We start from the raw sequence: 13859 nt of genomic DNA, 5'->3' as shown, positions 1-13859 counted from the left end.
AAGTTTTGATCAGCTGGAATGATTTCTGGTCCATTCCTGAACAAACGAACAAGTCCTTAGAACATATAGAAACTCATGACTTCCAATTTCGCTTGATTATACCCACAACATCTTGTTTGAGTGCACTTATCATAACAACAAATATGCCTTACTTGATGTGTAGTAACCCGTACGTCCTCCTTGGTTTGCACCCGTACCCAACGGTTGACTCGTTCATCAGCTAGCTAGCCACTGCAGTCGTCGCTGGCTGTGGGCTGTAGCGCGTTGAGCAAGGTGGTGGACGCGACCCTCCGTATGGAGCAGTACTAGAGCACCTGCCGCGCGCTTGTTGAATGGGTTCTCTGGCTTGGCCAGGTCGCGGGCGCTGCTCACCGCCGACGTCGCGTCCTGCAGGTTGACGGATGACCGAGACCTACCAAAGAAGAAGCTAGACGGACCCCTCCTTTGTGTGTCTTCGTCAGAGTGAGTTGAGAACCGAACGTGGACAAGGCAGAGAAGGCCGGAAGGGAAACCCGGCACAACTGGTAGTGGTAGGTACCTCAGGAGCAAGTGTAGGGGGACGCAGTCGTCCATCGCCCGCTTACGCTCATCGCCACCGGGCTGGCACGGCTAGGCAGGATCCGCCTCACTGCAGGGACAAAAGAGGAGGGAGGGGCGTGAGCTGCGGTCAGTATTCGAACCGCCACAGCACGGAAAGTGGAGCGCCACCCACCGTCACGTGCGGCGTGGCGTCCACCAGCCGCCGTCGCAGATCTGGTGTCGTGCGTGAAGCGGAGGGGGGTGGCGCGGCGCTGGGGAGTGGCCGTGGGCATTGGAGGAGCATGATCCTTTCGTGGCGTGGGAATGGCAGATTGGGGTAAACGCCGCAGAGGAGGGGGACTTGGTGATTACCATCGCGGGCGGGGCAGATGAGGGCGGAGACGGGCGTAACCATGGTATCGCACGAGGCGTTTACTTTGCTTTCTTAATAGTAGTAGGAATAGTAGTAGAGATTTTCGCCATAGATTAAAAAAGAATATTAGTAACGGCCGGTTCCAACCGGCGTATTGCTGGAGACGAGATAACATCCCTGCCCAGCTCCAAAAGGGTACCCAGCTGCAAATATCCCCATCTCACCTGGTCAGAACCGTCATTACCCGTCACCGCCCGAACGAGCGCACGCCAGCAAGGGTTCCTCGGAGGACCGTCGGATGCAAGCCTCGTTGGCAAAACCTTGGACGCAATGACGAAACTACCCTCACCACTCCGTATCAAACTACGATACAGCCCCACAGCCCTAGCTCCACCGATAAAACCCACCTCGTCCCGTCTCCCTTCCCGTCTCATATCTACCTCGAAAGAGGGGTCGCAGACGGAACCCTTCCACCCTCCCGACACCACCTTCGATTCCTCTGCGATTTCCCCCCGCGCGCTCGCCGATTCCTTGATCGACTCCCGCGTGATTCGCTTTCTGGTCGGATTCTCTCTCCTCAAGCATGCAGTCGGATCAGCCTGTGATCAGCTTGCGCCCCGGCGGCGGCGGCGGCCCGCGCGCCGGCCGCCTCTTCTCCCCCGCCTTTGCCACCTCCGTTTCCGGAGACTTCCTCCGCCTGCACGTCGGTGGCGCCTCCGGCATCTCCAAGGTGAGGAAAGCTCGATCTGGATGGATGGCTTGCTGTACGTAGCGGGTTCGATTGGTTTGTGGCGGGCGGTAGGTGGAGATCCGGGGCAAACGATCGGATCTCCTTGTTAGGGGACTAGTTAATTGTAGACTTCTTGGTGGCGCGTCCAGATTTAGTAGTCTCCACGCCTCTTAATGAGTTTTTACTTATGAGGTGTTGATGCGTACCAAATGATTGATACTACCTGATATGCGATTAGGTAGATTCTGATGCATGACATGCTCCTACCCAGGGATTCAACTCCTAGGGCTCCACTTCCACATGTATGTGGTCCTTGGGATACTATATTGTGTGGCTAAGCAGTTAACACGAGTCTTTCTTTCATTGCTATGCTGTTTATTTCACACATGGACTTGTTCTCAGTAGGCTCAACTGTTTTGTACACTGCACTCTGCTTCGACTGGGTTTGTTTTCTTCAATTTATCACATACTATAGCTAGTGTGAAGTTACAATGGATCTGTAGACTCATTTGTGCTACCCTGACATTGCTAATATTTTGGTACAGATCGGTGATTCACATTTTGAGCCACGTGAGCGTGTTCGTTACACAAGAGATCAACTTCTCGAGCTGCGTGAGGTACTTAATATCTGATAATTCATACAAAACAAATTTCTGCAGATGTCTTCTTAGATGTGTCATTTTATGGTTTTAAAGAACAGTGTATATAATGCTATTTTATCCTAAACGGCCGTTTAGACCGTTTACACGCTGTTTAAACGCTGCTCAGTAGCTAACTGTGTTGGCTGTTTATGCCGTTTAATCCCGTATAATCCGTTTTTAGTCCGTTTAAACGCCCGTGTAGTCTGATTAAATGCTAAACAGAGGATGACCGACTGTTTACCGTTTAGCGTTTAGGATAACACTGATATAATGTAGCTTGTCATATCTGAAGTTTGCAGAGATTCTCTTTGAATATCTTGTATATCATATAATGTAGCTGTGGCAAAAAGAGCATACATTTTTTGAGAAAATGCCCCCCTCTTGCAAGTGAATGCTACTCTTAAGTGTTTGTGCAGTAACATGACAACTTCGGCCAATAGTTTTTACAGCAGTTTCTATATTGCTCTGAAGAATATGGTGTATGACCATTCTGTTAGTAGCACTTTCAGTTTCTTCTTTTTGTTAAGTAAACACTTTGGCGCTTGTACGTCTCTGTGAAATTTATATTTTGGAGTCAGTGCTGTATCCAAAGTCGGTCTACTTTTCTGAACTAAAGAAAACTCAGGATGGATGTAGAGGCATTCACAGTAGATGGATGCTGATGAAGTTGCATATGTAGGTGTCAAACAGAAATGCATGAAGCTTCATAGCTGATTGGGTTTCTCTCTTGTCAGTAGCAATTTTAGATGACTTCATTTAATTTGAATTTTTAAGCTCCTACGTGTACCCGAATATGGATAGTTCTAATTTGAAGAGGGTGACAACTGGAAAGGCTGGATGGGTCTAGATATAAAGACTTGGTTATCTTTTTTTGGAGGCACATTTCCTATGACATGGACGTTAGATAAATTAATGATCCATGTTTGTGATTGGGAATCATGTGGTATGTATACAGTTCGTCAAATTTCCATATACTGATTATGGGTCTTCCCGTTCTTGGCAGCTTGTTGATGTGTCTGAGGACATTTTAAGGCTCAAGCAAGAGATTGATATAGAGCTTCATGGTGAAGATCAGACCTGGATTCACAATGATTCAGCTGTGAGCCCCTCACCTTCTGCTGGTGTCTTTTCTTTTACCTTCTTATTTTCTCAAATATTCACAAGATTCTGTTTTATTAAACCATTGAAATGCAATTTTCAGGTTCAAGGACAAGTCCAAGGTCAAACACAAGCACAGAATCGGTATGCTGAGACGGATAATCGTGATTGGCGTGCACGGTCTGCACAACCGCCTTCGGCTAATGAAGAGAAATCTTGGGACAACATACGCGAGGCTAAAGAAGCCTACACCTCTAGTGGTAGGCAACAAGAGCAAGCTAACAGACAAGATCAGTTAAGCTCCCAGTTTGCTTCGAAAGCTCAGGTACATTCAAAGGAGTGTATGAACACCTCTACTAGTTATTTTCCCCGTTCCATCTTACTATTCCATTATTTGTTTTCTTCCTTGCATTTTGATTATTTGCCTGTGCTTTTTATATTTTGCATATTTTATTTTGCTCTGTGGTCACAACATGAAACTGATTTGGTTAGCTACCAATTTACAACCAATGCTTGTTTGACGCAACTCTTTCTGTTAAATTTTGTAGACCAACTTCATTCTTCTGACCTATCACTATATTAATGTAGGGATCATTTATTTACCTAAACGCCTGACCTAGGAATTTGCAGTACCCCATGTGATTAGGCTAAATCTGGCTACGAATGTTGGACATGCAAATGACATGATGTTGCACTAAGAACGAAGTGTAACGGAAAACACCAGTTTGACATTGTGAACAATATATATGCCTTTTATCTTACATACTGTATTGCTGCATTATGTATATAGGTGGGACGGGATAGCCATTTTGCAGATCCGTCTGTTATTTTTTTCATGTAACTACTCTTTGGATCATAATTGCACTGTTCTTTTTACCAAATTCCAGTTTGGCTCTACCCCTGCTCTTATCAAGGCTGAAGTGCCCTGGTCAGCCCGAAGAGGCAATCTCTCGGAGAAAGAAAGAGTGTTGAAAACAGTGAAAGGGTAATGTAATGATTTTACCTTCCTAATCGGGTTTTGAAGTGTGTTGTTTGTCTAATCTATAGTGAAACTTTCCCTGTTCCTTGTTCTCCATTATGTTTTTGTTTAATTGTTCTTAATTATGCAGTATACTGAACAAACTTACACCAGAGAAATTCGATCTTCTGAAGGGTCAACTAATGGAAGCTGGAATTACTACAGCTGATATCTTGAAGGTTTGTTTTATTTACCACCATATGTCTACAGCCTTTTGTTTTCTGACATCTTCCCTACTGCTCTTGATCAGGATGTTATAAATCTCATATTTGAGAAGGCAGTTTTTGAGCCCACTTTCTGTCCTATGTATGCTCAACTTTGTTCCGATCTCAATGAAAAGCTCCCGACATTCCCTCCTGAAGAGCCAGGTGGCAAAGAGATCACATTCAAGCGTGTACTATTGAACAATTGTCAGGAAGCCTTTGAAGGTGCTAGCAGCTTAAGAGCTGATATTGCTAAATTAACTGGCCCTGACCAAGAGATGGAGAGAAGGGACAAAGAACGGTTGGTCAAACTTAGAACACTTGGAAATATTCGGCTAATTGGTGAGCTACTCAAGCAAAGAATGGTTCCTGAGAAGATAGTTCATCACATTGTTATGGTACATACCAGGAACTAACAAAGTACCTCTACTATCATGTGAGAACTCTTCTAATCCATTCTTCGTATGCAGGAGCTATTGGGGTCTGGGCCAGATAAAAAAACATGCCCTGAAGAGGAAGATGTTGAGGCCATCTGTCATTTCTTCAATACGATTGGTAAACAGCTTGATGAAAACCCAAAGTCTCGGCGGATCAATGATACCTACTTTATCCAGATGAAGGAGCTAACAATGAATCCCCAGCTTGCACCACGTTTGAGGTTTATGGTTCGTGATGTGATTGATCTCCGGTCAAATAACTGGGTGCCTCGACGAGAGGAGGTAATTAAAATCACTCTATTGTATTTATGATTTAACTACTTTACATTCCTTGAATTTGTAATGGCATTAAATATTAGTGTCTTGATTTCATGTGTACTACATGATTGGACGACATACTTAGAACCATTCCGTTACTTTGATATGCCAGCATGAATTTTACTGAAGTTAATGCTCAACTCTAAATTTTGGATGCATATAATGAATTTGTGATATTGATTCATCACTTAGAAGCTTCTTGGTATCATATTTCATACATAGGCCCACTTCCAGTTCCTCGAAAAAATATTCTGAAACCTATGCTGTTTGTGACTTTCAGATTAAGGCCAAGAAAATCAGTGAAATTCACTCCGAGGCAGAAAAGAACCTTGGATTACGACCTGGAGCAGCATCTGGCATTAGGAATGGCCGTAGCTCACCAGGAGGAGCCCTTTTGCCTGGAGGGGCATTTCCAATGAATCGGCCAGGAACTGGAGGCATGATGCCTGGGATGCCTGGTTCAAGAAAGATGCCTGGAATGCCTGGGTTGGACAATGATAACTGGGAAGTTGCCCGTTCTAAATCGATGCCAAGAGGGGACTCGATTCGCAACCAGGGGCCGTTGCTTAATAAGCCATCAACAGTTCACAAGACATCATCTATTAACACGAGGCTTCTTCCTCAAGGCAGTGGCGCAGGACTAATTGGCAAGAGCGCACTTTTGGGAACTGGTGCCCCACCATCACGTCCTCTCAGCTTTGGGCCTGAGCCCACACCTCAAATTACACCATCACCAAAACCATTAAGTGCAGCACCAGCTCTTGCCCCTGCTCCTGATAAACCAGCCAGTGCTCCCAAGGGGAACTCTGCTGAGCTTAAGAAGAAAACAATAGCTCTTCTTGAGGAGTATTTCAGCATACGTATTTTAGATGAAGCACAGCAATGTATCGAGGAGTTGCAGAATCGTGGTTACTACCCAGAGATTGTTAAAGAAGCTGTCAATCTTGCCCTAGATAAAGGGACCAATTTTGTTGATCCTCTCGTTAGGCTACTGGAGCATCTGTACACAAAGAAAATTTTCAAGACTCAAGACCTGGAATCCGGTTGCTTGTTATACGGTGCTCTGTTGGATGACATTGGGATTGACCTTCCTAAAGCTCCAACGCAATTTGGTGAGATTATTGCTCGCCTGACTTTGTTAGGTGCCTTGAGATTTGAAGTTATGGAGGAGATTTTAAAGAAAATGGAGGATACCATGTACCGCAAAGCAGTTTTTGATGCTGTCAAGAAAACCTTGGAAGCAAACCCATCGGGCCAGACAATCTTAGGCTCACATGCTGCTGTAATAGACGCTTGCAACAGCCTTTTGGAATAATCCTCTTAGCAGCTTTGGCCAACCAACTTTTTCAGATGCTGTCTCTTGCGAAAGACAGTGTCGTGTATTCCCTGTAGCTTAGGGCCTTGTTTGGGAGTAAGGGTAATAGAGGGGATTGGAGGGGTTAGAATCCCCCACTATTCAATTTTAAATAGTAGAGGATTATAGCCCCCTCAATCCCCTTCATTTCACTTGCTCCCAAACAAGCCCTAGATGTCCAAGGAACGCAGTACCAAAGATGCGAGGAACAGCCAGTTTTGGGCTGTATAATTTTGCGAGATCAGATGAGTGTTAATTTATTATTATTATTATTGTTTGGACCAGGATGGAAAGAAAGAAGCCATGGATTTTACCCTTGGGCGACCAGCTTATTTTGCTGGAGGCCCCAGATGAACAAGGCTAAATATATGATGTTTTCGTGTCCACTTAAACTGTTGCTAGTTCTTTTCCTGCGACTACACTTTTTGTAACGTTGTACTATGGTTTTGGACCGTTTTGTCTGTTACAGTATATTTTGCCTTTATTTAGGAGTCATGACTCGATCTGCCTAGGTTCTTGTGGTGTTTCTTCCTTTGGGCTTTGGATTTCCATGCTGTTTAACTGAAGATTAGATTTTGGTTGTGTATGCGCATAGTATTCGATTTGACTGCGCATGCACACAGTATGTGTTCAGCGCTTTTATGTCTTGGGTGGCCTAGGAGTTGGGAATTGGCAGTCAAGTTGAGCCACAAGGTGTCTGTCACGCTAGTTTAGTTATGCCACAAGGTGCCAGCTTAAGCAATTTTCCATTGACAGGTGAAAAGCCCGTGTCTGTTAAAGCATTGACTCGGTATCGTTTGTATTTTCTCGGTATCGTGTACTATGGTTTTGTACACATGAAGTAATTAAATAGTCTTAGTTCAATAGTATATGACAGCCTATACAATACAATAGACTTGTCTTATCTGATACTCGTTCTGTACCAAAATAAAATCCGTCTTTATAGAAATACTGGAACTCCCTCTATACCAAAATAAAATCTATTCATTTAGGGTCTGTTCGTTTTGCTCTCAATCCATGTAGATTGGATGAGATTGGATATGTTTCAATCACAAATAAATCAAAATCTTTCATAATTTTTTTCTAATCTCATCTAATCCACATGGGATAGGAAAAACTGAACAAGCACTTATATAGAGAGAAGCATGGGCGGATCCAAAGGGGGTTAGGTTTTGGGGGAGGGGGGGAGGGGGGCTCTAGCTCCCTATAGCCATGAAACTCTATGGTAGATAGAGGTGAAGTGTACAGGAAAATAGAGGAGAAAGGAGAAGAGAGAACAAGTCTATCAGTTTGCATCTCCCCTCTATATAGAAGAGGTGGATATTAGAAGAGAATGGAAAAAAAGAAGCTTGTGTTGTCTCTGCCACTCGTCTCTCGGAAGTCAGCCTCCCTTTAAGGCTTTAACTCATTTCTGGATCCGCCACTGAGGGGAGGTCTAAACCCGTTACAAGTCGGTTCCCAAACCAAACCCATGGAGTTTGCTAACAAATCGCGCAAGAATTATGAATCCTAATTAATTCGGTTCTCGCGCAGACCGTATGCGTCGCCACATCGAACCGTCCAGGCCGCGGACCGTCTGACCTCTAGGACCAGACCGTCCAGCCATAAACAATGCTCAACATATACCTCCTTTCTTTTGGTGGAGCTTGTTGAACCAAAAGTGTCGGGTGCCGTAATTAGGGGTACCCCCAATACTCCTAAACACGACCGAAAAACATCTTCAGAACAAACCATAAACAACTGATAAAGCGCGGTTCAAAGTCAGGGCCTCGTCTACCAAGAGACGCAACCTCATCCGAGCCCAACCTCGGCCTCGGGCGGGAACAGTAGTCCCGGGCGGATTCACGCCTCGCCCGAGGGCCTCCTCAGGCAGTGAGTGCACCCTCGGCTCGCCTGAAACCCAGCTTGGGCGAGCTTTGTCGTGCAGCGACCTCGACCGGATCGCCCTACCAGCCGACCGTATCGCATGCGCATTTAATGCGGAGATCGCCTGACACCTTATCCTAACACGCGTGCCTCAGTCGGCAAGGTCGAAGTGACCGCAGTCACTTCGCCCCTTTCACTGACCGATCTGACAGGAAAACAGCGCTATTCACCCCGTTCCGACTGCTGTGCCAACCACCAGGGTAAAACTGCGTCACGATCTTCCACGAGTTCGGCCTCGGGTGCAACAGGGAGCTCCGCCTCGCCCGACCTCAGGCCTCGGCCTCAGCCTCGTCCTCGGGAGAAGGTCTCCGCCTCGCCCGACCCCAGGCCTCGGCCTCAGCCTCGGCCTCGGGAGGAGTCACATCCTCGCCTGACCTCGGCCTCGGCCTCAGGAGAAGTCTTTGCCTCGCCCGACCCCAGGCCTCGGACCGACTACGCTACAGGGGATACATCATTACCCTACCCCTAGCTAGCTGCCTCAGGCTACGAAGGAACAAGACCGGTGTCCTATCTAAGGTTACTCCGGTAACATGTAATGATGGTTCCCCGCGTGCGCCCATGACGTCGGTTGCTCTCAAACCCCCTACGGAAGCAAGCAAACGTCAGCAGGATCCATGCCGCACCGCCAGCTATGCTTCTACATGGCTCAAGGCACTTCTCCGACGGCCACGTTAGCTCGTGTACAGGGCTCAAGGCGCTTCTCCGTCAGCCACGTTAGCACATAGCTACACCCCATTGTACAGCTGGGCATCCCCTTGTATCTATAAAAGGGGATGTCCAGGGCCTTCCTAAGGCACGTTGAGAGAGGTTCACGTTCACGTGGACACAGGTAGACGTTGACACAAAGACGTTGACATAGTGGGAGGCAGGACAGACGAGATAGGCAGAGACGGACGCGCACATGGACTCTCTCCTTCTCGCTCTCGCCCTCGCTCTCTCGCGACGCTTGTAACCCCTACTACGAGCACTCCGGTGCGAGATAACATAAGCCTCATTTCCCTCTTGTGTTCCATCTTGCATCAACCCATCTGGGCAGGGGCACGCAACAACAAATTCACTGGTCGGTTGACGGACCTCGCGGGTCCGAAACGCCGACAGTTGACGCGCCAGGTAGGGGCTCGCTGCGTGTTAACGAACACTTTCCCGTTGAGTTCCAGATGGGTAGCCCTCAGCAGCCTCTTCAACCCGGGACGATGCTCCGCTTTGGGAGTCTCGAGTTCATGTCCCGCGACGGCAGCTACGACATGGTACTCCTCCCCTCACAGCGCGACAACAACGACGGTCGTCGACTCGCTCGGCGGTGTCGAACTCGACGACGACTTCCCACCGTGGCAGAAGAGGAACACCCGGGTTTGCCCCGCCACCCTCCTCGCCGGAGGAGGAGGAGACGGGGCAACCGTGGCCATGCAGGAGGCGTCACTTCGTCGGCTGTCGGGCCAGAGCGAGTTGACGACGCCGGCACCCCTGCGGGGGACATGTCGGGTGTTGTCCAAGCACCTGAGACAACGATGGGTGTCGCTTCCCCGCAACGCGCCAACCCCGAACGGACTGATGATGCCAACACCCTCGCAAAGGACTTGCTGGGCGTTAGCCTCGTACATGAGATAACGGTGCAGTCCGTCCCCGACGCGACTCCAACACCGTCCATCGACCAAGAGGTACCGTCCGTTTTCCACCCTGTTCCCTTTAGATTTAGTTTCGATCCACCAAGCGACCTCGCTTCGGTAAGCGCTTTCGCAAAGGCATACCCTAACCTTCCAGGGTACCATATGTCGTCATCTTGGGACCGACTGACGGCCGTCTCAACCTCCGGACCCGTGGGTTCCGAGGAAGACGACGACTCCAACTTCGGTTGGGATTTCTCCGGACTCCGTGATCCCAGTGCCATGCTAGACTTCATGTCCGCATGTGACTACTGCCTCTCCGGCTGCTCTGACGATGACCACGGCTTTGACGACGAGGGTTACGACTCAAGTCGCGAGTGTTTCCACATCGATCAGGGAGATCATGGCGAAGGCAACCACCTCGGCATGCCAGAAGATGGCGACACCCCTGTGCCTGCGTCTCGCGTTGACATCCCGCGGGAGCTAGCTGTGGTCCCAGTCCCTGCGGGGGGTCATGACACACAGCTCGAGCAATTATGCGAGATGCAGGCCAAGCTCGACGAAGAAGTAGGGCGGCTTGTGCAGCTCCGACAAAACATCGAGCAGGAGTGGGCAGGTCGAGCACTCGCCGGAGAAGCGCGTCATCGGGCCCGAGACATCCAGCGCCGTATCGTTGGCAATGCCAGGGCGGGGCTGCCCCCGGCTTTCAGCGTGGTCGGCCAGAATCTAGTTGCAGCAGCGATGCTACTCCGAACAATGCCGGAGCCATCCACCACCGAGGGGCGGCGTATCCAAGGCAAACTCAAGGATCTCCTGGAAGATGCCGCAGTCCGACGAGCCAAGAGCTCTGCCTCTCGAAGGCAAGGGTGCCCCTCGGAGCATCGCGCAACGCCCTCCCGACGCATACGGGAGGCCTCGGTCCGCACCGAGCGCACACGGGACAGGACACCCACGACCCCGGATCGCCTCGGCGACGAGCAGCGCCACCGCGACCGTCGTGCCCGCCTCGAGGAGAGGGTGCGTCAAGGCTACCACCCCAAGCGCGGAGGACGCTACGACAGTGAGGAGGATCGGAGCCCCTCGCCCGAACCGCCAGGTCCGCGAGCCTTCAGCCGGGCCATACGACGGGCGCCGTTCCCGGCCCGGTTCCGAGCCCCGACTACCATCACCAAGTACTCAGGGGAGACAAGGCCAGAGTTGTGGCTTGCGGACTACCGGCTGGCATGCCAGCTGGGAGGGACGGACGACGACAACCTCATCATCCGCAACCTCCCTCTCTTCCTCTCCGACGCTGCCCGGGCACTGGAGCATCTGCCTCCTGCGCAGATCTCCAACTGGGACGACCTAGTCAAGGCCTTCGCGGGGAACTTCCAAGGTACGTACGTGCGCCCTGGGAACTCATGGGATCTCCGAAGCTGCCGCCAGTAGCCAGAGGAATCACTACGAGAGTACATCTGGCGGTTTTCAAAGCAGCGCACCGAGCTGCCCAACATCACCGACTCGGACGTCATCGGGGCGTTCCTCGCTGGCACCACGTGCCGGGACCTGGTGAGCAAACTGGGGCGCAAGACTCCCACCAAGGCGAGCGAATTGATGGACATCGCCACCAAGTTCGCCTCTAGTCAGAAGGCGATTGAAGCCATCTTCCGGAAGGACAAGCAGCCTTAGGGAAGACAGAAGGAAGACGCCCCCGAGGCGTCCGTCCAGCGTGGCTCGAAAAAGAAGGCCAAGAAGAAGGCGCAAGCAAAACGCGACGCCATTAACGCGGATCTCGTCGCTGCTGCCGAGCACATGAATCCTCGGAAGCCTCCTGGAGGAGTCATCACGTTTGACAAGATGCTCAAGGAGTCATGCCCCTATCACAGGGGTCCCGTCAAGCACACCCTTGAGGAGTGCGACATGCTCTGTCGTTACTTCATCAAGGCGGGACCCTCGGCAGAAGGTGGCAAGGACCAAGGCAACAACCAGAAGGGGGGCGACAAGGATGAGGAGTTCCCGGAGGTCCGTGACTGCTTCATGATCTACGGCGGACAGGTGGCGACCGCCTCGGCTCGGCACCGCAAGCAGGAGCGTCGGGAGGTCTGCTCGGTGAAGGTAGCGGCGCCGGTCTACCTAGACTGGTCCGACAAGCCCATCACCTTCGACCAAGGCGACCACCTCGACTATGTGCCGAGCCCAGGAAGGTACCCGCTTGTCGTCGACCCCATCATCGGCAACGCTAGGCTCACCATGGTCCTCATGGACGGAGGCAGCAGCCTCAACATCATCTACGCCGAGACCCTAAGGCTCTTGGGGATAGATCTGTCCATGATCCGGGCCGGTGCAGCACCCTTTCACGGGATCGTCCCCGGTAAGCGCGTCCTGCCCCTTGGGCAACTTGATTTGCCCGTCTGCTTCGGAACTCCCTCCAACTTCCGCAGGGAAACCCTCACGTTCGAGGTGGTCGGGTTCCGAGGGACCTATCACGTGGTGTTGGGAAGACCGTGCTATGCCAAGTTCATGGTCGTCCCCAACTACACGTACCTCAAGCTCAAGATTCCAGGCCCCAACGGAATCATCATCGTCGAATCCACGTACCGCCACGCTTATGAGTGCGACGTGGAATGCGTGGAGTACGCTGAGGCCATCGCCGAGTCCGAGGCCCTCATCGCCGACCTGGATTGCCTCTCCAAGGAGGCGCCTGATGCGAAGCGCCACGCCGGCAACTTCAAACCGGTCGAGGCGGTTAAGACCGTCGCCCTCGACCCCAGTAACGATGCCTGCAAGCACGTCAGGGTCGGCTCCGAGCTCGACCCCAAATAGGAAGCAGTGCTCGTCGACTTCCTCAATGCAAACGCCGAAATTTTTGCGTGGAGTCCCTCGGACATGCCAGGCATACCGAGGGATGTCGCCGAGCACTCGCTGGATATCCGAGCCGATGCCCGACTCATGAAGCAGCACCTGCGCCGTTTTGATGAAGAGAAGCGCAGGGCCATAGGCGAGGAGGTCCACAAGCTGATGGCTGCAGGGTTCATGAAAGAGGTATTCCATCCAGAATGGTTAGATAACCCTGTACTTGTAAAGAAAAAGGTGGGAAATGGAGGATGTGCGTAGACTACACTGGTCTAAACAAAGCATGTCCAAAGGTTCCCTACCCTCTGCCTCGCATCGATCAAATTGTGGACTCCACTGCTGGGTGCGAAACCCTGTCTTTCCTCGATGCCTATTCAGGCTATCACCAAATCAAGATGAAAGAGTCCGACCAGCTCGCGACTTCTTTCATCACGCCTTTTGGCATGTATTGTTATACTACTATGCCATTTGGCTTGAGGAATGCGGGTGCAACCTACCAAAGGTGCATGAACCACGTGTTCGGAGAGCACATCGGCAGAATGGTCGAGGCTTATGTCGATGACATTGTTGTCAAGACAAGGAAAGCCTCCGACCTCCTCTCTGACCTCGAAGTGACTTTCGGGTGCCTGCGTGCAAAAGGAGTGAAACTCAATCCCGAGAAGTGTGTCTTCGGAGTCCCCCGAGGCATGCTCCTAGGGTTCATCGTCTCCGAACGAGGCATCGAGGCCAACCCGGAGAAAATCGCGGCCATCACCAACATGGGACCCATCAAAGATTTAAAGGGAGTACAAAGGGTCATGGGATGC

General features: G+C 50.6%; 1 protein-coding gene across 1 annotated transcript; it reads left to right on the top strand.

Moving 5' to 3' along the window:
• The first annotated feature begins 1346 nt into the window (after positions 1–1346).
• LOC100382039 (uncharacterized) lies at positions 1347–6934 on the top strand. The gene is made up of 9 exons (NM_001361572.1): positions 1347–1622; positions 2168–2239; positions 3267–3362; positions 3465–3686; positions 4249–4346; positions 4471–4558; positions 4630–4980; positions 5053–5301; positions 5618–6934. Exons 1-9 carry the CDS (start codon positions 1476–1478, stop codon positions 6650–6652), a joined length of 2358 nt encoding a protein of 785 aa, NP_001348501.1. The 5' UTR covers positions 1347–1475; the 3' UTR covers positions 6653–6934.
• Positions 6935–13859: the final 6925 nt, after the last annotated feature.

This window comes from Zea mays, chromosome 10 (genome assembly GCF_902167145.1).
Source record: "Zea mays cultivar B73 chromosome 10, Zm-B73-REFERENCE-NAM-5.0, whole genome shotgun sequence".
Lineage (NCBI taxonomy): Eukaryota > Viridiplantae > Streptophyta > Magnoliopsida > Poales > Poaceae > Zea > Zea mays.
Note: the sequence above shows the minus strand (reverse complement) of the source record. Positions and strands in the feature narration are given on the sequence as shown.

Excerpts from the sequence above, each read along its gene's own strand:
- LOC100382039 (NM_001361572.1), top strand. The coding sequence starts at position 1,476 with ATGCAGTCGGATCAGCCTGTGATCAGCTTGCGCCCCGGCGGCGGCGGC. Across the intron at positions 1,623-2,167 it reads GCGCCTCCGGCATCTCCAAG|ATCGGTGATTCACATTTTGA; the intron begins GTGAGGAAAGCT and ends ATTTTGGTACAG. Across the intron at positions 5,302-5,617 it reads GGGTGCCTCGACGAGAGGAG|ATTAAGGCCAAGAAAATCAG; the intron begins GTAATTAAAATC and ends TGTGACTTTCAG.